At 43.9% G+C, this 25,157-nt stretch overlaps 1 protein-coding gene across 1 annotated transcript; it reads left to right on the top strand.

Annotated features, from left to right (window-relative positions):
• The first annotated feature begins 986 nt into the window (after positions 1–986).
• LOC148047666 (uncharacterized) lies at positions 987–25,104 on the top strand. The gene is made up of 5 exons (XM_087708099.1): positions 987–1,115; positions 1,775–3,547; positions 10,583–11,350; positions 11,478–11,484; positions 22,509–25,104. Exons 2-5 carry the CDS (start codon positions 2,505–2,507, stop codon positions 23,904–23,906), a joined length of 3,216 nt encoding a protein of 1,071 aa, XP_087564225.1. The 5' UTR covers positions 987–1,115; positions 1,775–2,504; the 3' UTR covers positions 23,907–25,104.
• Positions 25,105–25,157: the final 53 nt, after the last annotated feature.

The raw sequence follows: 25,157 nt of genomic DNA, 5'->3' as shown, positions 1-25,157 counted from the left end.
TTGAACTGCTCTGCCAGGAAAAACATTCATGATTTTCTTATCCATTACAAACGGCTGTTATAAAGTTATAAAGCCAGTCAGGATGCCAACTGTCCAGAAGAGGGGAAATTACTCTTCCAGCTCTCTCTTGAGCTTGGAAAAGAAATATGGCTATTTTTCGGCTTTGACACTAATTAATGCCAGAATTGCTTGGTGAAGGAAATCTTGGCAGTTCCAGTGGCCATTACAATTCCAGGACCCCATATATCATTAAGTGAGGATCTCATGTGATTTTGATGTGGGAAGAGGTAGGAGTCCCAGACCAGCAGGTGAGAGTTATGGGCAAGTGCGTGGTCTCCAGGCCTGCTCCTTTCTGGCTCTGGGAGAGAAATTGAGCGCCAACGCCTAAAGGGCAGGACTCTTTAGATCAGCTTTCAAAAAACTAGCACCCTCCTAATGTTTTTCACGTTGCCTGCGAAACCACTTCATGGTTTGTCCCATATATCATTCTTTTATAAATGGGATGAAGCTGGCAATCGTTTAAAGCTGCACATACAAACAAGACCATTATCTTTTATGATGCAGAACCTGGCTAATCTTGTGGAACTAAGTATGGTGAAGCATCACTCTTCAAGCTTCCCTAAGTTGCAAAGGTAGTTTTGGGGAGTTAGCATCAGATGGGTGATCGGTTTAGGACAGAAGATAAGCTGGGAGCAAGGAGAGCTGTTTTGTTCGCCCCACACACTGTAAAAATTATTCCCGTGCTCTTTGGGAGTCGAATACGACTTGATGGCACAGGAGGGAGCACTGAATCCATGAAAACATCTTGCAAAGGCCTTACGGTAGAGATAGGACGAGCGTGTTTTTCAGTCTTATGTCAGTAGATGGCGCTCTAGAAAGAAGAAACACTCGAGACTTAGAAAGTAGTGAATAGAGTACACTATTGGCTAGTCTACTGGGGAAGTAGAGGCGGAGATGGAACGAGTTGAAGCGATAGAAAATTGGGTTGCTAGAGGGGATGTGGAGGAGAGGAGGCGAAGGACAGAGGGACTTCCTCTTCCGGCTCAGCCACGGGAAGGTGATGGCGTCGGCGGAGCCTCTTGTGCTGCTTGGAGGGTCGAAGCGACTCCTGGGAGGTGAGTGGAGGGAAGGTCGGAGGAGAAGCCGGGAGCAAGTCGGGCCTTTTGGGCTCGTTCATGTTGTAGATAGAAGCAGAGAAGGGACAAGAAAAAAACATGCTCCCTGCTGCTGTATATTCTTTCTCTCCCCAAATTTTTGTTATCCTTTTACTGCATGATTTAATATTGCTGCTTGTGGTTTTCTGCTGGGAGATTTAAAAAGCCTTTATTTCATATTTCTATCGCCCTCAGTCTCTGCGTAATACTTCATTCCCTGTGGTGTTATTGACATGCTGTTTTCCTAGCAAGCGAGGAGTTTTATGGCAAAACGGATGCTTTAAATCTTGCATAGGAGTTGGGCACCATTTCGTCGGCTAATGTTGCAAGGTTTCTAAAACTGGATAAAAAAAATTGAGTGAATGCACTTCTGAAACATTTTAAAGAGTGAAGTGCAAAAAAGGTTCTACATTAATACATTTATAGGTTTATATGTGTTCATACATGTGTATCTGAATAAAACTTTTTTATTTGAAATAGGAGTGGATATTTGAACTTGGATTTTTCTAGTCTTCTATTTACCTAATGAATCAAAATGAATGTTAGATGTTAAACTAGCATTTTGATATTTTTGCTTTTTCATAGTAACATGTGGATTATTTTTTTTGCTGTTCTCACAGGTTATGCAGCCATTTTATAAACAATAATGAAACGAATCCATTAATAGGAATCTTATAGACAAGGAGAATGCCAAAAAGAGTCACCTGGACAACCGAGAATGAGAAGCAGCATTAAAATGCAAACCAAACCATCAATCAAAATCTTTTCCACTTTTTCCAGAAAGTTTTAAAACTCTTCTCTTTCCTCAGCAGATGGAAAGAGACAAAGGAGAGAATAACAGAATCAGCGTTTTCATGTGGAAGAAATAGATTATGTGGAACTTAAGAAAATATTGCATGAAAAAGTAAAAAGTTTTAATTTCCAAATTCAGAAAACGTGTGAAATAGCTGGACATCAGTGGGAAAGAAATGGTCACTTGGAAAGCCAAAGGCATTAATGAAAGACATTGAGGAAGGAAAGAGTGTCTTAAATCAAATCATCCATCAGATAAGGGATCAGAAATATTTTTGACTCCCTCATGAATCTAAGAATATCAGTGTTGGAAAAACCTCAGCGACCGCCTTTTTTGGGAAAAACAGATTACAGATCACAGCTGATTATGCATAAGAAGATCCACTCCTCAAAAAACCATACAAATGCTTGAATTTTGGCAAAAGAACAAGATTCCTATAATTTATGGAGCAGTCGATGCAGGAGCAGCAGCTCTGATGTGTGAAAAGTTTCACTTGGAATTCTGACCTGGTTATACACCAGACAGAGAAACCATATGAGTGTCTGGATTGTGACAGAATGTTTAGTAAGAATTCTACAGTGGGGATACAGAAGAGGACTCAGACAGGAGAGAAATCATATGAGTGTCTGGATTGTGGGAAAAAATTTAATCAGAATTCGAAGCTGGTGAAACACCAGAGGACTCACACAGGAGAGAAACCATATGAATGTCTGTATTGTGGGAAAAGTTTCAGTCTAAATTGGAACCTGTTGGTACACCAGAGGATTCACACAGGAGAAAAACCATATGAGTGTCTGGATTGTGGGAAGAGTTTCAATCACAAATCCCACCTGGTGAAACACCATACAACACACACAGGAGAGAAACACTATTGTTTGGATTGTGGGAAAGGTTTTAGTTGCAATTCCGACCTGGTAGTGCACCAGAGGATTCACACAGGAGAAAAACCATATGAGTGCCCAGATTGTGGGAAAAGTTTCAGTCGGAATTCCCACCTTGTGGAACACCAGAGGGCTCACACGGGAGAGAGACCATATCAGTGCTCAGATTGTGGGAAAAGTTTCAAACGTAATTCCAAGCTGGTGATACACCAGAGAATTCACACAGGAGAAAAACCATATAAGTGTCAGGATTGTGGGAAGAGTTTCAACCAAAATTCCAAGCTGGTGATACACCAGAGGACTCACACTGGAGAAAAACCATATGAGTGTCTGGATTGTGGGAAAAGGTTCAGTGAAAATTATTACCTGGTAATACACCAGCGGAATCACACAGGAGAGAAACCACACAAGTGTCCAGATTGTGGAAAAAGTTTCAACTGGAATTGCGAACTTTTGGTGCACAAGAGGATTCACACAGGAGAGAAACCATATAAATGTCCTGATTGCGGGAAAGATTTCCCTCGAAATTCTGACTTGGTGCAACACGAGAGGACACATACAGGAGAAAAACCATTTGAGTGTCCGGATTGCAGGAAAAAGTTCAGTCACAGTTCCAGCCTGGCAGTACACAAGAGAACTCACACAGGAGAAAAACCGTATGAGTGTCCAGATTGTGGGAAAGATTTCAGTTGTAAGTCTAGTCTTATAAATCATGTAAGGTTACATATAGGGGAATAACTATTCAAATGTCCAGATTGGAGACAGCACAAAATTCCTTGCTTATCACAGATGAAAAAATTCCACATGAGGATAAATTTGATCTGTCTACAGGAATCTTGAATCTTGTCCCTTAGTGAAAGCCTGACTGAGAAATTAATAATGTAATTTCTTGCATGATTCTTTTTAATGAAGCATATCTTATTATTAAACATGAGGAAGGAGATCTGAGCTTCATTGGTTAACCCAGTGCTGTCGTTCCCTTTCACAGAGTTTAGGGGAATTGCCATTGCGGGCCACAAAAAGCGAGTGTGGATGTCTTATTAGGTATGTTTTACCTAATAGGTATATTAGGTCTATTAGGTAATGAGTTGTTTCTACATATAATACAGGGGGATATAAATACCGTGTTTTTACCCACAAAATATGGCTTATTATGAGGGGAGGGTTTATTCTTTTGGGGTTGCCGGGTGGCTGCTGAAGAGCCGAGGTGGCGCAGTGGTTAAATGCAGCACTGCAGGCTACTGCTAGATCAGCAGTTCAGCGGTTCAAATCTCACCGGCTCAGGGTTGACTCAGCCTTCCATCCTTCCGAGGTGGGTAAAATGAGGACCCGGATTGTTGGGGGCAATATGCTGACTCTCTGTAAACCGCTTAGAGAGGGCTGAAAGCCCTATGAAGCGGTATATAAGTCTACTGCTATTGCTGCTCTCTTGCTAGCGGGCTCCCAAAGAGCTAGACACAGCCTCATGGGCGAATGGCTGTGTTGCGCTGTCACAGTAGCACAACACAGCAGCCATGAAGCGACCACGCTCATGAGCAGCCACCCAGCAAAGCCTCTTTCCAGCTGGGCACAGCGCCATTCACTGACCTAGGGATATTGCCAAGCCGCGTGAGCGCCTGTTTGCTGCCGCCCAGCTCCTGCGGCTTGCGCCTTTGAAATGCCAGTGAATGGCGCTCTACATGGCTGGAGAAAGGGGGTTACGTGAGCGGCTGTTCCGCTCTCCCTCAGGCGCCTCCCAGCCTCACAATACCCTGGCCTAGCTCTCCCTGCAGAGCCAGGGCACTTGGCATGGTTTTTTCTGCAGCTTCCAAACCGAGTCTTCCGGCAGTGGCCGCTCTGGGCATACTCTCTGTGGTTGTATGCTCTGCCGGCAGCTGGCTCACAACCATAGAGCGTACGCTCAGAGCGGATACAAGGCTGTGCCCGGCTCTTTGGGAGCCCGCTTTCAAGAGAGCAGCTGCCCGGCAACCCCCCTCTTCAGCTGGGCACAGAGCCGCTCACCAACCTAGCGGTATCCCGAAGGCACCAGGCAACGCAATCACCTTTGCCTCCCCCCAGTTCCCGTGGCTTGGCACCTTTGGGATACCGCTAGGTTGGTGATCGGCGCTCTGCCTAGTTGGAGGTGTGGGGGGGTTGTCCAGGGGGCTTACTTACGGGGGAGGGCTTATACTTTTGCCCACCAGAAAAATGTGACATGGCCTTATTATCAGGACATGTCGTAATTTCGGGGAAACACGATATGTCTGTATATATTTTTACTTAGCATGTATATGGTAGCCCAACTCATTGTGACTCCACACAGTTTAAATAATAAAACCTTAATACAGAAACTAATCAACACCATATATATAGTAAATGACAAAATTCAAAGTCTCCACCTTTAACGTGTTCTTGCCCTCCACGTACAGGGCACGGTGCCCCTAGGAAGGTTGATGACATTTGGATGGGCGAGGAATCCCAAAAAACCATGATTCTTGCTTTCGTTCAATTTAGAGCAGTGTTTCTCAACCTTGGCAACTTTTAAGTCCTGTGGACTTCAACTTCTAGAATCCCCCAGCCAGCACAGCTGGCTGGGGAATTCTGGGAGTTGAAGTCCACAGGATTTAAAGTCGCCAAGATTGAGAAACACTGATTTAGAAGTTAAGTAGGCCTCCAGGCCTTAATAATTATGGTCATTTCTTGTGCTGTCTTTTGCTAACAAGCTCCCAATCAATAATTAACTTTAAAACTGTATTAAAACCAAATGCTTAAAAACAAAAACCTGGTTTCAATTCACCTTCTAATGTGCAGTTCTCTCTGTTCTTATCCCAGTTAGTTCTTTGTTTATGGGAGACCAGGAGGATAAAGACCTGCCAAACTTCAGGGTGAAGAGTATCTCATATGGCAGGAACTGACAAGGCTCTCTTCCTAGCTTCTATGAGATGGCAGTATTTGAGGCAAGGGGCCAGGAGCGTGGCCCTCCTATCTGACCTGGAAGATGCAAAAATAGGTTCCACCACAAAACCGCGGATGACAAAATCGCGCTCGACAAAAGCGCGTACGTGACGTCATCACAGCGCGACGAAAACATCGCGCTGTGATCGAAAAATGTAAAAATAAAGGGAAAACCTTACCCTAACCCCCCCAAACCTAACCCTAAACCTAACCCTTAACCTAACCCTAAATCTAAATCTAACCTAAACCTAACCCTTAACCTAACGCTAAACCTAACGCTAACCCTTAACCTAACGCTAAACGTAACCCTAACGCTCTACACCTAACCCTTACCCTTAACCTAACCTAACGCTTACCTTTCTGTGAATCAACTTGCTTTAATTTTATTTTTATTTCAATTTTTAATTTTTTCCGTCGCGCTGTGATGACGTCAAATGCGCGCTTTCGTCGATCGTGCTTTTGTGGTCTGCAGTTTTGACGGGTCACGGCAAAAATAAAGGTGGGAAAATAATGACAGGTGTCCTGTTGGCTCAGTGGTTAGAATGCAGTATTGCCAGCTGATTCTGCCCACAGCCTGGAATTTGGTCCTGACATGCCTGGAGGTTGACTCAGCCTTCTGTCATTCTGACACATAAAATGAGGACCCAGTTTGTTGGGGACAATATGCTGACACTGTCAATCAAGTAGCATAAAGCACTTTGGGGTCTTATATACATAGTATATATGTCTGATTGCTATTGCTGTAATAAATAGCTTTAAATGAGCTTGAATTGCACCTTAAACGGATGCTGTATAGCTTGCACCACAAAGATGTTACATGGGTAACCTAGGGGCCACCCTTACTATGTGCGCTGTTGTGTTCTGGACCAGTTGAAGTGTCTCGTGGTCCAGTGCAGGAATTCAAACAGGAGGTGACCAAGGAAAGAGTGACCCCTTGTGCAATGCGTCCGGGTCCAGAAAAAGGCACAATTGGCACACACACAAGATGAATCTGTTGAAAGCCCCTCCCCCAGCCATGCCCACCTCAAGCAGGAGTTGTGAGTCCAGGAGGGCCTCCAGTTTGTGCAACCAGCTCAGTCACCACAGGGGATCATATGACCCCAGAACACTACAACTGTTGCAAAGAGAAGTACATTGCCCAGTCTGAATTATTGATCGTGTGACAATGCTGCTGTGCCCTTTAAGTGTGAAAAATGGTCATGTCTTTCTTTTCAATGACTTTGTAACTTCAAATGATCACTAAATGAAGCAAATTGAGGACAGCCTGTACATAATTGTATATCATAATTGGATGGACGGTCTCACCTAACAGTTCCATTGTAGGTGTTAAACCTCGTTGCTTGCTCAGGGTAATCATGGCAGTTCCAGCTTCAAGAATGCAGAGTGGAAAATAATATTTCCTATCTAGATGGGTTTGGAAGCAATGTGGGTGGCCACTTCAAGGTTTCATATTTCATATTTCTGTTAAAGGGAGATTAAGCTGGCAATCATTTAAGGCTGCAGATACAAACAAGACCTTTATCAACTTTTATAATGCAGCACCTGGTAGTCTTGTGAAGCTAAGTAGCGTTAAGCATCACTCTTCAAGCTTCCCTCAGTGGCAAATATCGTCTTGGGGAGTTTCCTGCACCCCCAAGAGAAAACTGCCTGGAAGAGTTTTCACTGATTCATAAGGGAGGAGCCCGTTCTCCTTGCATGATGGCACTCCTCCCCACATATGCTTTCCCTTGGTTTAGTTCCTGCAAACGAAGCTCCTGGCTCAGTTGCCGGGACAATGAGGGCAACCCTACCAGACCCCAAAGGAGAGACTAGAGCTAGAGCCGCCTCTTCAACACCTTAACTGTTACAGCTTCAACCATTTGCCAATGTAGGTTTGGGGGAGTTCTGCACCTCCATCACCACCCAAACTGCAAGGGAGGTGCATATTCAGGTTGGCTATTGGACGCTTTCCTTTGGTTTAGTTGGAGCAAGAGGGACAGTGAGTGAACTCTTGGGAGACCTGAAAGAAAAGGTATTAGATTGTCATGGACGAAAGCTGTTCCGGTGGGGGTCGAATGCATCACACCGAAGGAATGCACGAAAGCCTCTTGCAAAAGCTTCAGGATAGATAGAATGAGGGTGATTTTCAACCCTATGTCGCTAGATGGCGCTCTACAAAGAAGCAACACTCACGCCTTAGGAAGCCGTAAACAGTACAGCAGCGGCACCGCTGGTTTTAACATTATACCGGAAGGAGAGAGGCCGAGCTGGAACGAATTGAAACGAGAGAGTATTAGATTGCTAGAGAGGACGCGAAGGAAAGGAGAGCAGAGGAACTTTCTCTTCCGGGTCACATAGGGGGAGTGTTTTGGTGTCGACGGACCCTCTTGTGTTGTTTCAAGGGTGGAAGCGGCTCCTGGGAGGTGAGTTGAGGACAAGTCAGAGGAAAATCCCGGAACAAGTCGGGCCCTTTGGCTTCCTCCACTGTGTATGAAGCAGAGGAAGCAGCAAGGCTGAAACATGGTGGCTTTGGCTGCATGGTCTTTCTCTCCCCAAATGTTTTTACCTTTTTGCTGCATGGCTTGAAATTGATGCTTGTCGTTTCCTGCTGGGAGATTTGGGGGATTTAAAGAAATCTTGATAGGTATTTTTCATATTTCTGAGCCACCTGCCTCCCTCACCCTGCACGAATCACTTAGATCCTTGTAAGTTTATTGACCTGTTGCTTTCCTGGCAAGGGAGGAGTTTCATGGGCAAAAGGGATGCTTTAAATCTTGGGTGGCGCTAACCCCCGGAAGGGTCGCTGGAGTCCTGGTTTTTCCTGGCCCTCTTGGTATGACTGCCAGGTCACATGATGGGGTGGCGGTCAGCCTCCTCTCAGCTGGCTAGTATCCCTGGGCACCTTCATTGGGCCCTCGACTGGGCTGAAAGTCTGTGCTTTCTGTGGCTTAGTACAAGTGCTCCTGCAATGCCCTGCAGCCCCACAGTTATAACAGATCACTGGCTTTACCAAGTTCTCAGCTGAAGGTCCTACTCACCCATTGACCGCCCCAGCCAGACCTCCATTCAAGGACGAACCACCTGTTGCTGGCCACCAGGCCATCACCTTGCTTAAATGGGATATTTGAGCTTGCCTGGTATTGAGCCAGGCATCATCACCTCCCGTTTTCCCCACTCCTGCATCTGGGGACACTTTTGATGGAGAATCGGCTGAGGCCTCTTTGGCTTCCTCCATCAGTTCTGTTGTCCTAGCTTCCTTTCACAAGTCATTAATCACTATCAAACTAAGTTGTACAACCCCTCTGGCTCTGATGCAAGCTCACACTGGGTTTCTCTTCTCTCTGGTCTCCCTAGTCACTCTGGCCTTCTCTCTGGATTGGGCCCATAACCTGTCAGAATGCGCACCGCATGACTACTATTTTGAAACAACCCAGGAGCAAAATACAGTATACAGAGGTTTTGTCTTTCAAACAATGAGTTATCTGCAAAATTTATATACATACACATGTTCGGCAATAGCAGTAGCAATAGCAATAGCAGTAGACTTATATACCGCTTCATAGGCCTTTCAGGCCTCTCTAAGCGGTTTACAGAGAGTCAGCATATTGCCCCCAACAATCTGGGTCCTCATTTTACCCACCTCGGAAGGATGGAAGGCTGAGTCAACCCTGAGCCGGTGAGATTTGAACCGCTGACCTGCTGATCTAGCAGTAGCCTGCAGTGCAAACACCAGGCAAGCTATCAGTCTTCAATTCTACACAGGGAACCACAATGGAAATAGAACATGAGGAGAGAGATACATGAGAGAGAGAGAGAGAGGGAGGGAGGGAGGGAGAGAGAGAGAGAGAGAGAGAGAGAGATGCCCTCAGATGGCCTCCCTTATATAGATAGCTTCTTAAACTGGCAGTAACCCAGCTAACTCATTCTCATTGCATCATCTCAGTTTACAGCCTTACAGCAGCTTATCACCTATTAATTCGTCACTACCCTCACAAAATTAATCATAATTAATCTTAGAGGTAAAACTAGGATTGGGAAGTCTGTTTTTTCATGGTATTTAGTGGGGTATTTCTACTGCTTTCGCATCTCATGTAGTCATTTTTAAGCAATAATGAAACTAACCCATTAATATGAATCTTACAGACAAAGAGGATGCCAAGAAGAGCACTCTGGACAACAGATAATTAGAAACAGCTATAAAATGTAAAACAGATCATCAATCAACATTTATTTCCACTTCGTCCTCAAAGTGTAAACTCTTCTCCTTCCTCAGCTGATGAGAGACAATAGAGAGAAATATGAGAACAAAGCTTTCAGCTGGGAAAAAAAAGAGTGTTTGGAACTCAAGGAAACATTACACGAGAACTCAAGGAAGATAATTTATCAGTAAAGAACACCTGGAAGTCAGTGGGAAGAAAAAGGTTTCGTGGATAGCCAAAACTGGCAGGAACTAATGAAAGCCTTTGTGGAAGGAAAGGGTAGCTAGAATCAAAGAACCACCAGGTAAGAGACCAGAAATATTGTTGGCCTCCTCAAGAATCAAAGAATATCAGTGTTGGAAAATCCCCACTGACTGCTTATTGTGGGAAACACAGAGATTGGGGATCACATCTGAGAAGCCATAGAAAAATTTGGGGTGCGTCAGAAGCTTTACTCACAACAGGTTTCTCGTCATTCGTGAAATACCCATACCAAAGAGAAACTTACCAGTACTCCCATTGTGACAAAATATTTAGCATGTACACCAATTTGGTGATACACAAGAGGACTCTCAATGGGGAGAAACCATATGAGTGTGGGGAAAGTTTCAGTCAGAATTCCAAACTGGTGACGCACCAGAGGAGTCACATAGGAGAGAAACCATATGAGTGTCCGGATTGTGGGAAAAGGTTCAGTCACAATACTGACCTGGTGATACACAAGAGGATTCATACAGGAGAGAAACCTTATGAGTGTCTGTATTGTGGAAAAAGTTTCAGTCAGAATTCGAACCTGGTGATACACCAGAGGACTCACACTGGAGAAAAACCATATGAGTGTTTTGATTGTGGGAAAAGTTTCAATCACAAATCCCACCTGGTGAAACACCAGACAACGCACACGGGACAGAAACTGTATTGTTCAGATTGTGGGAAAGGCTTTAGTTGCAATTCTGACCTGGTGGTGCACCAGAGGACTCACACTGGAGAGAAACCATATGAGTGCCCAGATTGTGGGAAAAGTTTCAGTCGGAATTCTTCCCTTATGGAACACCAGAGGACTCACACTGGAGAGAAACCATATGAGTGCCCAGATTGTGGGAAACATTTCACGCGAAATTCCCATCTGGGGAGACACAGGAGGACTCACACGGGTGAGAAACCATATGAGTGTCTAGATTGTGGGAAAAGTTTCCAGCGTAATTCCCATCTGGAGAGACACAAGAGGACTCACACGGGCGAGAAACCATATGAGTGTCCAGATTGCGGGAAAACGTTCAGTCAAAGTTCCCATCTGGTAATACACAAGAGGAGTCACACAGGAGAAAAACCGTATGAGTGTCCGGATTGTGGGAAAGATTTCAGTAGTAGGTCTAACCTTATAAATCATGTAAGGTTACACATAGGAGAGTAACCATTAAATGCCCAGATTGGGGAACGTGTTTCACACACATTCCTCCTTTATCAGAGAAGAAATTCCACATGAGGAAAAATTTGATGTTTGGCAGAATCTTGAATTTCGTTTCTTATCCCTTAGCCCAGCTGTAAAATTGATAATTTAATTTCTTGCATGATTCTTTTTAGAGAAGCATATCTTATTATTAAACATGGGGGAGGTGTTCTGAGCTTCCTTAGTTTAACCCAGCGCTGTCATTCCCCTTCCACATTTTTTGCCTCCCGAAACCCCGCCTCTTCACCAAAACAGCCATGTGTAGCTTGTAGGAGGCTTTCAGAGAGCTCCTGGGGGCTGGGGAGGGCAGAAATGAGCAAAAAATGGCCTGTTTCTTGCTCAATTTTGCCCCCGCCCCCAGGAGCACTCTATAAGCTTCCTGATGCCCTTTTTTTTGACAAAAAACAGGCGCTTTTTGCAAAAAATGGCCCCTTTTTTGCTCGTTTTTGGGGGCCCATCTCACCCAGGAACACTCTACAACCCTCCTAAGGACTGTTCATTCCCTTTTTTTGGGGGGTGAAAAACGGGCCTTTTTTGGAGGTTTGCAGAGTGCAAAAACCTTTTTTTTTAAATTTGCCTCTTCAAAACCTTGGTGCGTCTTATACTCCGAAAAATACAGTAAATTTCAGAAGTTAACCACCTTAGGATTAGCGCAATGTTCCCTCTAAGCTGCACGGGTGCCCGGCCGCACACGTGGAAAGTAAACACCGCACAGCAACACACGGACTGCAGTCGGCAGAGCGGCCGCACAACCGCGATTGAAACCTCCAGCTAAACAGGAGTCTTGAGGTGCAGCAGGGCAGCAAAGTGACTGGGTTGAGGACTTGAGGTGGCTTGGGCTTCCTGGAGCAACTATTTAGAGGGAACATTGCCCACAGCTGCCTTCGCAGAAGTTTCAGCAGGCTAAATTTGCCTTGTTGGGTTGGGGATGGGGAGGAGTGATTGACCGAAACTTGCTGAAAGAAAGTTCTGTGTCTTTCTGACTCGCGTGATTAATTTAGCCTCTGAGATAAATGTATTGTGTGAAAGCAGCTGGCTTCCCTTCCTCTCCAGCATCCGTGCCTCGATTAACACACCGCTTTGGTCGCACTGACCTATGATCTCTGGCGGGCCAGGGATAGAGGACATTCCTCTATCCTAGTGCTCCTTGACCTCTCAGCGGCCTTCGATACCATCGACCATGGTATCCTTCTGCGACGGCTGGAAGAGGTGGGAGTGGGAGGCACCATTTTACGGTGGTTCTCCTCTTACCTCTCTGACAGGTCGCAGTCGGTGTTGGTTGGAGGGCAGAGATCGACTCCTAGGCCCCTTAATTATGGGGTGCCGCAGGGGTCGGTCCTATCCCCCCCTCCTATTCAATATCTACATGAAGCCACTGGGTGAGATCATTCGTTGGCACGGGTTTAATACCACCAGTATGTGGACGATACACAGTTGTATTTGTCCGCCCCGTGCCAACTCAGCGTAGCGGTGGAAGTAATGTGCCAGTGCCTGGAAGCTGTTAGGGTCTGGATGGGAGTGAACAAACTCGCACTCAATCCTGACAAGACCGAGTGGCTGTGGATGTTGCCTCCTAAGGACAGCCCACCTAGTCCGTCCCTTAGCCTGGGAGGAGAAAATTTGCTCCCCTCAGAGAGGGTCCGCAACTTGGGGGTCTTCCTGGACCCGCAGCTGACGTTGGAACATCATCTGTCGGCTGTGACCAGGGGGGCCTTTGCCCAGGTTTGCCTGGTGCACCAGTTGCGGCCCTATTTGGACCGGGGGGCACTTCAAACAGTCACTCACGCCCTCGTCACCTCAAGGCTGGATAACTGTAATGCGCTCTACATGGGGCTGCCCCTGAAAAGTGTTCGGAGACTACAATTATTCCAGAATGCAGCCGCGTGAGCGATACTGGGTGTACCTAGGTACACCCACACTACACTTATCCTCTGTGAGCTGCACTGGCTTCCCATTGGTCTCCGAGCACGATTCAAGGTGCTGGTTATCACCTTTAAAGCCCTACATGGCTTAGGACCTGGATATCTACGAGACCGTCTTCTGCCGCACACCTCCCTAAGACCGATAAGATCGCACAGGATGGGCCTTCTGCAGGTGCCATCAACTGGACAATGCCGGCTGGCGACGCCTCGGAGTAGGGCCTTCTCTGTTGCCGCTCCGGCCCTATGGAATGAGCTACCCCCAGAGATCCGGACCCTACCCACTCTCATGGCCTTCGGAAAAGCCATCAAAACCTGGCTATTCCGGCAGGCCTGGGGCTGTTGACCTCGGGATTGAGGTCCAGCCCCGCTTAGATTGGGTGCATGTTGTGTTTCTTTTAAATTTGTTGTGTTTTATTTGTTTTTTAATCCCTTTTTAATTTTTTTAAAATTCTTGTTTCTGTAAGTCGCCCGGAGTCCTTCAGGATTGGGCGGCCTATAAATTTAATAAACAGTAAACAGTAACAGTAAACAGGGTGGGGGCTGGTCGCGAACCAAGAACAAGCCAACTAAGCCGTGTGTGGGTTGCTCCGCAGAGAGCAACCTATGCTCAAGAGAAACGGCAGCAGTGAGCCTCCAGCCTTCGCTTTCTACCTCTCCACAACAAGGCTACCCACCTGAGGCTCGCATTGGCAAATCCAGGGCAGCGTGGCAGCGATCCTAAACTCCCACCTAGAGCGACTGTGCCACAGAATCCAAATGCAAGAAGCAGGGTCTGTTTCCTCACTCATCTCTCTCTTTCAAAGAAAGCCTTCCTTGTTCTACCTCTCCTGGCTGCAATCTCAGCTATCTTTGAGTCTCCAGCCGGTCAAGTGACATCACGTGATATTTGATAACTCATTGGGATTTTCAAAGTCATTGAGAATATTTTTGCTTTTAAGCTAATTAAACTTCCTATCTGTCAGTTTATCTGTGCAATTTTGTTGGATATTTTGGGTCACTAGTTACTATCACTAGTTATATGCAGAATTGTCTCCCAGAGTTCAGTAGTAGTAGGTTACTGAAACCACCTGTATAGAGAGGAACAAATTGCCACAATTTTTTAAACAATCAGCAAGCATTGTTGAACAGACAGGCAATAAATCCTTGAGTTTACAAATTAATGATGAAAGAAAACTGTTAGATGTGAATGAGACTTTTTTATGCATGGGGATTTTAATCATTTTACTTATTTAAAATAGCAAATTGCATATAATACATTAAAATGAAGTATATCAAGTGAAATTCATTAAAATGAAGTATATCAAACATTTACTATAATATTACCAGTGTTAAGTGCCATTTATATATTCATTTCAAAGCTCTTTTTTTACTTAATCCAAAATGAATTTGAAAAGATAATTGTAGTGAGTTTGCTTTTCAACAAATTTCTAAATTTATTCATTTACAATTTTATTTGTTTTAAAATTTTATTAGTTTGATTTGATATAACACTGATTTCGTTGTTGTCTTGGGTGACATCTGTGAAAAATTTTACCCAAGCAACTTGCCTCAGCGGATTCATTCATTCTTTTTTCTTCCTATGATTTATTTAAAATATTGATGTAGCTATCCATCTGGCCGGCTCTCAATCTATAATTAACTGTAAGACTGTATTAAAACCAAATGCGTAAAAGCAAAAACATGGTTCCAATTCACCTGATGTGCAGTCCTCTCTTCTTATCCCAGTGCTTGGGGTGGGGTGGAGGAGCTAGTTCATCTTTGCTTTATGGAAGACCCAGGAGGATAAAGACCTGCCAGACTTAATAGGGAAAAGTGTCTCATAGGGCAGGAATGGCAACAGACAAGACTTACTTCCTAGCTCCTATCAGATGGCAATATTTAAGGAAAGTTAACAGGAGCGTGCTCATCCTATCTGACCTGGAAGAACAGATAGATGCAAATGTAAAGGTGGGGAAATAATGACATGTGCCCTGTTGGCTCAATGGTTAGAATGCGGTATCGCCAGGTGAACCTGCCCACAGCCTGGTATCCAATCCTGACAAGCCTCGAGGTTGACTTAGCCTTCCGTCATTCAGAGAATGTTAAAATGAAGGCCCAAATTGTTGGGGGCAATAGTTTAGTTTAGTTTAGTTTAGTTTATTGGTCTTGTATGCCGCCCACTCCCGAAGGACTCTGGGCGGCTTACAATAAACAAGGGAAGGGGATAAATAAACAAAACAACACTTTAAAATACACAACATTCACAGTTTCCGTGGGGCTGGATATTTCACAAGCCCCCTGGCCTGCTGGAGCAGCCAGGACTTGATGGCTTTGCGGAAGGCCGGGAGGGTAGTAAGGGTCTGGATCTCCACGGGGAGGTCGTTCCAAAGGGCTGGAGCTGCAACAGAGAAGGTTCTCCCCCGGGGAGTCGCCAGCCGACATTGGCTGGCAGATGGAATCCGGAGGAGACCTAACCTGTGAGATCTAATCGGTCTATGGGAGGTAATCGGCAGGAGGCGGTCTCTCAGGTATCCAGGTCCGATGCCATGTAGGGCTTTATAGGTGACGACCAGCACCTTGAAGCGGGTCCGGAGACTAATGGGTAGCCAGTGCAGCTCGCGGAGGATAGGTGTGACGTGGGTGTACCTGGGTGCACCCACAATCGCTCGCGCGGCTGCGTTCTGGACTAACTGAAGTCTTCGAATACTCTTCAAGGGCAGCCCCATGTAGAGCGCATTACAGTAATAATGCTGTAATTATGCTGACACTGTAAACCGAGTGATATAAAGCATTGTGGGGTGATATATTGGTGGCATATATGCCCGATTGCTATTGCTGTAATAAATAGCTTTAAAGACGATGAGCTTGAATTCCACCATAAACGAATCCTGTGTAGCTCACACCACAAAGATGTTACATGGGAAACCTAGAGGCCTCCATTACTGTGTGTGCTTCTCCATTCTGGGCCAGTTGGAAGTTTCACATGGTCCAGTGCAGGGATTCAACCAGGAGGGGACCAAGCCAAAAGTAACCGCCTGTACAATGCACCTGGGTCCAGGAAAGGGCACAATTGGCGCACAAGATGAATCTGTGCAAAGCCCCTCCCAGAAGCCATGTCCTCAAGCAGGAGTTGTGAGTCCAGGAGGATCCCCAAGTTGTGCACCTGCTCAGTCACCGAAAGGGAATCACATGACCCCAGAACACTGCAACTGTCACAAAGATAAGTCAATTGCCGAGAGTCTGAATTTTCATTATGTGGCAATGCTGCTGTGGCCTTTTAAGTGAAAAATGGTCATGTCACTTTTTTCAATGACTTTGTGTCTTCAAATGGTCACTAAATCAAGTAAATTATGTGCCTGTACATAATTGGATATCACAGAATGGATGGCCTCCCCTAGTTGTTCTGTGTAGGTGTTATATCACATTGCTTACTGAGGGTAATCCTGGCAGTTCCAGCTGCAAGAATGAAGAGGGGGAAATAATATCTCCTATCTAGATGGGTTTCAAGGTTTTGTCCCCTATTTCATTCTTCTATTAAAGGGATATGAAGGTGGCAATTGTTTAAGGCTGCACATGCAAACAAGACTTTGATCAATTTTTATGGTGCAGCACCTGGTAATCTTGTGAAGCTAAGTCATGTTAAGCATCACTCTTCAAACTTCCCTCAGTTGCTAAATATAGCTTTGGGGAGTTATCCTGCACCCACAAGATAAAGAACTGGATAGAATCATCTTCACTGATACTGAAGGGAGGTGCGCCTTGTCCCTGCCTGATGGCACATTGTGTTCCCCCCACGGATGCTTTCCCTTGGTTTAGTCCCTGCAAAAGAAGCTCCTGGCTCACTTGCAGTGACAGTGAGGACGTCCCTAGTAGACCCTAAAGGAGAGACCATGGCGAGAGCCTTCCATTCAACAGCTTAACTATTACAACTTCAATCATTTGTCAAGGCAGGTTTGGAGGAGTACTGCACCCCCATCCCCCGTTGGGAGTCGAATACGACGTAATGGCACAGAAAGAACGGTAGATGGCGCTGCACATAGAATCCCCCAGAAAGCAGAGAAAAGAATACAGCGGCGGCATCCCTACTATTGACAATACACCGGAAAAAGAGTTGGAGCTTGAGCCTATTGAAACGATAGAGTATTAGATTGCTAGAGTGGACGTGAAGCAAAGGTGGGAAGAGGTAGTTCTGGTTGATCTAGGAGAGGATGATGGCGTCGGCCAAGTCTTGTGCGGCTTAGAGGGTCGAAGCGGTTCCAGGGAGGTGAGTGGTGGGGAGGCCGGAGGAGAAATAAGCAAGCAAGCAAGTCGGGTCCTTTGGGTTCCTCTACGGCGTAGATAGAAGCAGCGAAGGGAGAAGAATGAAACCTGCGGGCTGCTGCATATTTTTTTCTCTCCCCAAATGTTTTTTTTAATCCTTTTGCTGCATGATTTAAAATTGGCCCCTGTGATTTTCTTCAACCATTTGCCAAGGCAGGTTTGGAGGAGTTCTGCATCTCCACCACCACCCGACTTGAAAATTGGCTGGAGCAATATTCACCAGCCCCGAAGGGAGGTTCACTTTCAGGTTGGCTGTTATACGTCATTCTCTCCCCCCACCACCCCGGAAGCTTTCCTTTGGTTTAGTTGGAGCAAGAGTTGCAATAAGTGAACTCTTGGGAGACCTGAAAGGAAAGGTTTAGGATAGACACTCATGGACGAAAGCTATTCCTGTGCTCGGTGGGGGTCGAATACACAGAAGGAACCACGGAATCCATGGAAGCCTCTTGCGAACGCTTTAGGGTAGAGGTAGGACGAGGGTGATTTTCAACCCTGTGTCGCTAGATGGCGCACTACAAAGAAGCAACACTCGCACCTTTGAAAGAAGTTAATAGAATACAGCAGCGGCACCGCTGCTGTTGACATTATACCGGAAGGAAAGAGGCCGAGCTGGAGCGAATTGAAGCGATAGAGTATTAGATTACTAGAGAGGACGTGGAGGAAAGGAGATCAGAAGAACTTCCTCTTCCGGCTTAGCCAGTGGAGTAATTTGGTGTCGGCGGAGCCTCTTGTGCCGTTTGGAGGGTCGAAGCGGCTCCTGGGAAGTGAGTGGAGGGAAGGTCGTAGGAGAAGCCGGGAGAAAGTCGGGCCCATTGGTTCCTCCACGGCCTGGAAGCAGAGGAAGGAAGGAGGCTGAAGCGTGTGGGCTGCTGCAGCAAATGATTTAAGTGATTTTCTGCTGGGAGATTTGGGAGATTTAAAGAAATGTTGATGTATTTTTCATATTTCTTAATCACCCGCCTCCTTCACCCTTCACGAATCACTTGGATCTTTGTGGTCTTATTGACACGTTGCTTTGCTGACAAGCGAGGAGTTTCAAGGGCAAAAGAGATGCTTTAATTCTTGTATAGGATTTGGACATCCCAAGATTCGTCTATCAATGTCCCCGCATCTCTAAAATCAGATCAAAGTAATTGAGCCAAAGCACTTCTGGGGCATTTTGCAGACTGAAATACACTTAATTGTTTACATAAACAAATTCTTAGGAGTGTATTTCTGTGTGAATAGGAACAAATATTCAGTGCATTCAAACAGTATTTGGACCCCCTTCACATCTTTCAGTTTTGTTATGGTGCTGAGCAATTCTACAATTGATTTTTTTTTCATTCATCTTCATCAATAATGACAAGTGGAAGCAGAATTTTTGAAATGTCTGTACATGTATTAAAAATTTAAAAAACTGAAGTATCACATTGGCATAAGTATTCGGACCCTTCATTCAGTACTTTGCTGAAGCACCTTTAGCAGCTATTACAGCTTCAAGTCTTTTTGGGTGTGACGCAACAAGACAATAATACAATACAATAGCAGAGTTGGAAGAGACCTTGTGGCCTTCCTCCAGAGGTAACATTTATCATAGAATTAAGGCCAAACAGTTCAATCTTGGTTTCATCAGACCAGAAAAACTTGTTCCTCACAGTCGAGAATCCTTCAGGTGCTTTTTTGCAAACTCCAAGTGGGTTTTCATGTGTTTTGCACTGAGGAGAGGCTTCAGCCTAACAACCCCTAATCATCTTTGTTACTCTTCTCTGCACTTTTTCTAGAGTCTCAACATCTTTTTTGCATTGTGGCAACCAGTATTCCAAGTGTGGCCTTACTAAGGCATTATAAAGTAGCATTAACACTTCACGTGATCTTGATTATCCCTCTGTTTATGCAGCCTAGAACTTTGTTGGCTTCTTTGGCAGAGAATAGAATAGAACAGAACAGAACAACAGAGTTTGAAGAGACCTTGGAGATCTTCTAGTCCAACCCCCTGCCTAGACAGGAAACCCTATACCATTTCAGACAAATGGCTATCCAACATCTTAAAACTTCCAGTGTTGGAGCATTCACAACTTCTGGAGGCAAGTTGTGCCACGGATTAATTGTTCTAACTGTCAGAAATTTTCTCCTCAGTTCTAAGTTGCTTCTCTTCTTGATTAGTTTCCACCCATTGCTTTTTGTCCTGCCCTCAGGTGCTTTGGAGAATAGTTTGACTCCCTCTTCTTTGTGGCAGCCCCTGAGATATTGGAAGACTGCTATCATGTCTCCCCTAGTCCTTCTTTTCATTAAATGAGACATACCCAGTTCCTGAAACCGTTCTTCATGTTTTAGTCTCCAGTTCCCTAATCATCTTTGCTGCTCTTCTCTGCACTCTTTCCAAAGTCTCCACATCTTTTCTACATCATGGCGACCAAAACTGAATGCAGTATTCCAAGTGCGGCCTTACCAAGGCATTATAAAATGATATTAACACTTCATGTGATCTTGATTCTATCTCTCTGTTTATGTAGCCTAGAACTGTGTTGGTTTTTTTTGGCAGCTGCTGCAAACTGCTGGCTCATATTTAAATGGTTATCCACTAGGACTCCAACATCCTTCTCATAGTTACTACTATTGAACAAGGTACCACATATATATATTGTACTTGTGCATTTTGTTTTTCTTGCCTAAAGTTAGATAGTGCCCAATGTTCAAGTCTGTCAAGATCCTTCTGTATTTTAAGCCTATCTTCTGGATTTTAGCTATTCCCACTAGCTTGCTGTCATCTGCAAATTTGATGAGTTCCCCAGGTATCCACTCATCCAAATCATTGATGAAGATGTTGAAGAGTACCGGGCCTAAAACAGAGCATTGGTGTACCCCACTGCATACTTCCTTCCATGTAGATGCAGTTCCATTGAGGACTACACATTGAGTGCAGTTAGTCAACCAGTTGTGAATCAATCTGGTTGTGATGCTGTCGAACCCACATTTTTCTATTTTATCAAGAAGCAGGTTATGGTCTACTTTATCAAATGCTTTATTGAAGTTCAAGTAAATTATATCACTGGCATTTCTTTGGTCCATTAATTTTGTCACTTTGTCAAAGAATGCAGTAAGATTCTGGCATGATCTGTTTTTTACAAACCCATGTTGGCTTTTGGTTATTACTTTTTTTGCTTCTAGGTGTTCACTGATTTGTTGCTTGATTATCTTTTCCAGAATCTTCCCTGGTATTGGGGTCAGACTGATAGGTTTGTGATTTCCTGGATCTATTTTTCCCCTTTTTTGAAGTCAGTCTTCTGGCAGTTCTCCAGTGCTCCAGGATTTTTAAAAGATATAGTTCAATGGTTCTGAGATCTCGTCTGCCAGTTCCTTCAGAACCTTGGGGTGTAATCCATCCGGTCCTGGAGATTTGAACTCGTCTAGGGTAGACAGGTGCTCACTTACCATTTTCTTCCCTATTTTAACTTATGGTCCTAATCTGTTTTTTGTGGTGGTGTGTTTGACACGTTGGACTGTTTTTCCCTTTGTGTAAAGACAGATGCAAAAAACGAGTTAAGTAATTCTGCTTTCTCCCTGTTGCTTGTCACCTTCTAACCCAGCAATAGACCAATTGTTTCTTTGACTTTTTTTGTTTCTAACATGTTGTAAGAAGCTTTTTTTTGTTATTTTTTTTTACTTTTGTTGCAAGCCTTTGTTCATTGTGCGCCTTAGCTTTCCTCACTTCATTTTTGCATGCTTGGGTTATTAGCTGGTATTCCGTCTTAGTTATGTGGACCTCTTTCCACTTTTTATACTTGTCCTTTTTGTCTTTCAATTTGTCAGAGAATTCTTTATGTACCCATGCTGGTTTCTTTTGAGAACTGTTGTTATTATTCTTCATTGGTATTGTGCTAGACTGGGCTTTTATAATCTCACTATTAGTGGAGATTTATGATAAAAATGAATTTTAATAATTGTAGAATCGGTCAACAGCATAACAAAACTGCGAGGAGTGAACAGGATCAGACTACTTTGAATACTTTCTGAGTGCACTCTATGTGTGATTTACTTAAGCCAAAAGGATAATTTTGTGATTTGGTTGATATTTGGATCGGCTAGCCTATTACATGCCAAATGAATCATAATGTTAGAGATCAAACTAGAATGTTGAAGTTTGTTTTTTCATGGTAATATATGGGATATTTTTCATGCTTTTGCATGTCTTGAAGCCATTTTTTAAACAATAAAGAAACTAATTCATTAATGTTAATTTTACAGACAAAGAGAATGCCAAGAAGAGCACTGTGGACAAGAGAATGAGAAACTGCTTTAAAATGTAAAACAAGCCATCAATCAAAATCTTCCACTTCCTCCAGAGAGTGTAAAAACTTTTCTCTTTCTTCAGCTGATGAGAGACAAGAGAGAATTATAAGAGCAAAAGCTTTCAGCTGGAAAAAAATAAGAGTGTCTAGAAGTCAAGGAAACATTACATGAGAAGTCAAGGAGGATAATTTCTCAGTAAAGGACACCTGGAAGCCAGTGGGAAGAAAAAGATTTCGGGGGTAGCCAAAACTAGAAGGCATTAATTAAAGACTTTGAGAAAACAAAGAGTAGCTTGAATCAAAGAACCATCAGCTAAGAGATCAGAAATATTGTTGGCCTCCTCAAGAATCCAATAATATCAGTGTTGAAAAATCCCTGCAGACTGCCTAATTTTGGAAAAACACAGATTCAGATCACATCTGATTGATGCATAAATTGAACTACCCCATGAAAATCCATTCAAACATTTGTGGTATGTCAGAAGCTTTACTTAGAACAGGTCTCTCATGATTTGTGGAAGGACCCACCCCAAAGAGAAACTCTACCCTGTTTCTCCATAAATAAGAGGCCAATTGGGCTTTTGAGTGCATACGCTAAAATAAGCCCTCCCCAAAAATATTGAGGTGACCACGCTTGCCACCTCCTGAACCTCAAAAATAATAAGACCTCTCCAAAAATTAGGCCACGTGCTTATTTTGGGGGTCAAAAGAAAATAAGACCCTGTTGTATTTTCAGTGAAACACGGTACCAGTGCTCCCATTGTGACAAAAGATTTACCATGCACACCAATCTGGCGATACACAAGAGGACTCACAATGGGGGACAACCATATGAGTGTCTGGATTGTGGGAAACTTTTTCTGCATAATTCCAAGCTGGTGATACACCAGAGAACTCACACAGGAGAGAAACCATATCCGTGTCCAGATTGTGGGAAAATGTTCAGTCAGAATTCCTACCTGGTGAGACACCGGAGGACTCACACAGGAGAAAAACCATATGAGTGTCCAGACTGTGGGAAAAGTTTCAGTCGGAATTCCCACCTGGTGGAACATCAGATGACTCACACAGGAGAAAAACCATATCCATGTCCAGATTGTGGGAAATGTTTCCAGCAGAATTCCAAGTTGATGCTACACCAGAGGACTCACACAGGAGAGAAACCATATGAGTGTCCAGACTGTGGGAAATGTTTCAAGGAGAATTCCAAACTTGTGATACACCAGAGGAGTCATACAGGAGAGAAACCGTTTGAGTGTCCCGATTGTGGGAAATGTTTCAGTCAGAATTCCTACCTGGTGATACACCAGAGGATTCATAAAGGAGAGATACCATTTGAGTGTCTGGAATGTGGGAAAGTTTTTAGTAGGAATTCTAAACTGCTCATGCACCAAAGGACTCACACGGGAGAGAAATCATTTGAATGTCCTGATTGTGGAAAAGGTTTCAATTGCAATTCTGACCTTGTGGTACACCAGAGGATTCACACAGGAGAAAAACCGTATGAGTGTCTTGAGTGTGGGAAAACTTTCATTCAAAATTCCCACCTTGTGGAACACCGCAAGACTCACACAGGAGAGAAACCATATAAGTGTCCAATTTGTGGGAAAGGTTTCTATCGGAATTCCCATGTGATAGTACACCAGAGGTCTCACTCGGGAGAGAAACCATATGAGTGTCTGTTTTGTGGGAAAGCTTTCAGTCAGAATTCCTATCTGGTTAATCACCAGAGAATTCATACAGGAGAAAAACCATACGAGTGTCCTCAGTGTGGAAAAAGATTCAGTCGGAATTCCGACTTGATGATACACTGGAGGACTCACACAGGAGAAAAACCTTATGAGTGTCCAGATTGTGGGAAAGCTTTCAGTATCAGGTCTAGCCTTATAAATCATGTAAGATTACACACAGGGGAAAAACCGTTCAAGTGTCCAGATTGTGAGAAGTGTTTCACACAAAATTCCTCTCTGATTGCCCACAGGAAATTCCATTTGAAGCAAATGTGTATAGTAGAGGAATCTTGACTTTCATTTCTTTTCTCTCTTTGGAAGCCCAGTTGAGAAATTATCCATTAAATTTCTTGCCTTATTATTTTTAATCAAACTTGTCTTAGTAACAAACATGAGGGAGGAGATCTGAGCTTCCTTTCTCTGGTGTTGTGTGGTTGTTCCCTTTTACAGTGTTGAGGGGAATTGCCATGCTAGGCCAAAGTTGAGGTGCTTAGATCTTATTAGGTATGTTTGTCACCTTGAGTTATTTCTACTTATAATAAAGGTAGGATATAGATATGTATGCATGTATGTATGTATATTTATTTATTAAGAAATTGTGCATGGCAGCCCAATGTGACTCCATTGCTGGCTCACAGCAATGAAATCTTAATACAGAAACCAATGAACCATATATATAGCCAATAGCAAAATACAAAAACTCCACATTTGCCATACTCCCACACCATTCCATTCCCCACCATCCAGTCAGGGCTGGAGAAGCTTCTGGAATGAGAAGTGAAACGTCTCCAAAGAAAATAAAATCCAGTTGCCTCTTGAAAAAGCATCTTGGGGATAACCATGAGCTGGATGCCTGAGGATCTCCATAGTCTTTTAATTATCTTTCCATTTGTCTCTATTCAGCACCTCTACATTTCTCTAATCCTAATCTCCATGTGTACCTAGTGCTACGATCTCCCTCTCTCTCCTCCTATCCTCTAGTTAGTAGCTATCTCCATCCATTTCCTATAATGTTCGGTGTATCTTGTATTTCCTCTCTTATCTGCTCCAGCATTAGCAATAGCACTTAGACTTATATACCGCTTCACAGTGCTTTACAGCTCTCAGTAAGTGATTTACTGAGTCGGCATATTGCTCCCAACAATCTGGGTCACATTTTACCCACCTCGGAAGGGTGGAAGACTGAGTCAACCTTGAACCTGGTGAAGAACTATAGAATTTCCCTATTCTGCACAGATGTGAGCAATGTGGAAAGGAAATGTTCGCTTGGATTTCTCTGAGGAATGGACTTCAGCCAGGATCCCTTTTTAAAATGGTTTTCTTCTGGTTAGTTGAGAGGACACAATTCCCAAACAGGAATATGTATAAGAATTACTTGATAGAAAAAAGAAGGGAAGGTATAAGTCTGAAGTATTTTTCCCAATTTCTTGTTTATTGCTTATATACTATTGTTTTTATGTGTTTTGAATATTAAATTTCTAATTAAAAATGAGAGTGAAGCAGAAATATTTTTGTGTGCACATGCATACTACCATTCCTTTTAAA

Source organism: Thamnophis sirtalis, unplaced genomic scaffold, assembly GCF_051295495.1.
Source record: "Thamnophis sirtalis isolate CommonGarterSnake01/CBP01778 unplaced genomic scaffold, rThaSir2_p1.2 scaffold_3, whole genome shotgun sequence".
In the NCBI taxonomy this organism is placed as follows: Eukaryota; Metazoa; Chordata; class Lepidosauria; order Squamata; family Natricidae; genus Thamnophis; species Thamnophis sirtalis.
Note: the sequence above shows the minus strand (reverse complement) of the source record. Positions and strands in the feature narration are given on the sequence as shown.

Bases quoted from the DNA above. Each gene is read 5' to 3' on its own strand.
- LOC148047666 (XM_087708099.1), top strand. From the start codon at position 2,505: ATGTTTAGTAAGAATTCTACAGTGGGGATACAGAAGAGGACTCAGACA. The intron at 3,548-10,582 runs GTTACATATAGG...GACGCACCAGAG, and splicing joins AGTCTTATAAATCATGTAAG to GAGTCACATAGGAGAGAAAC.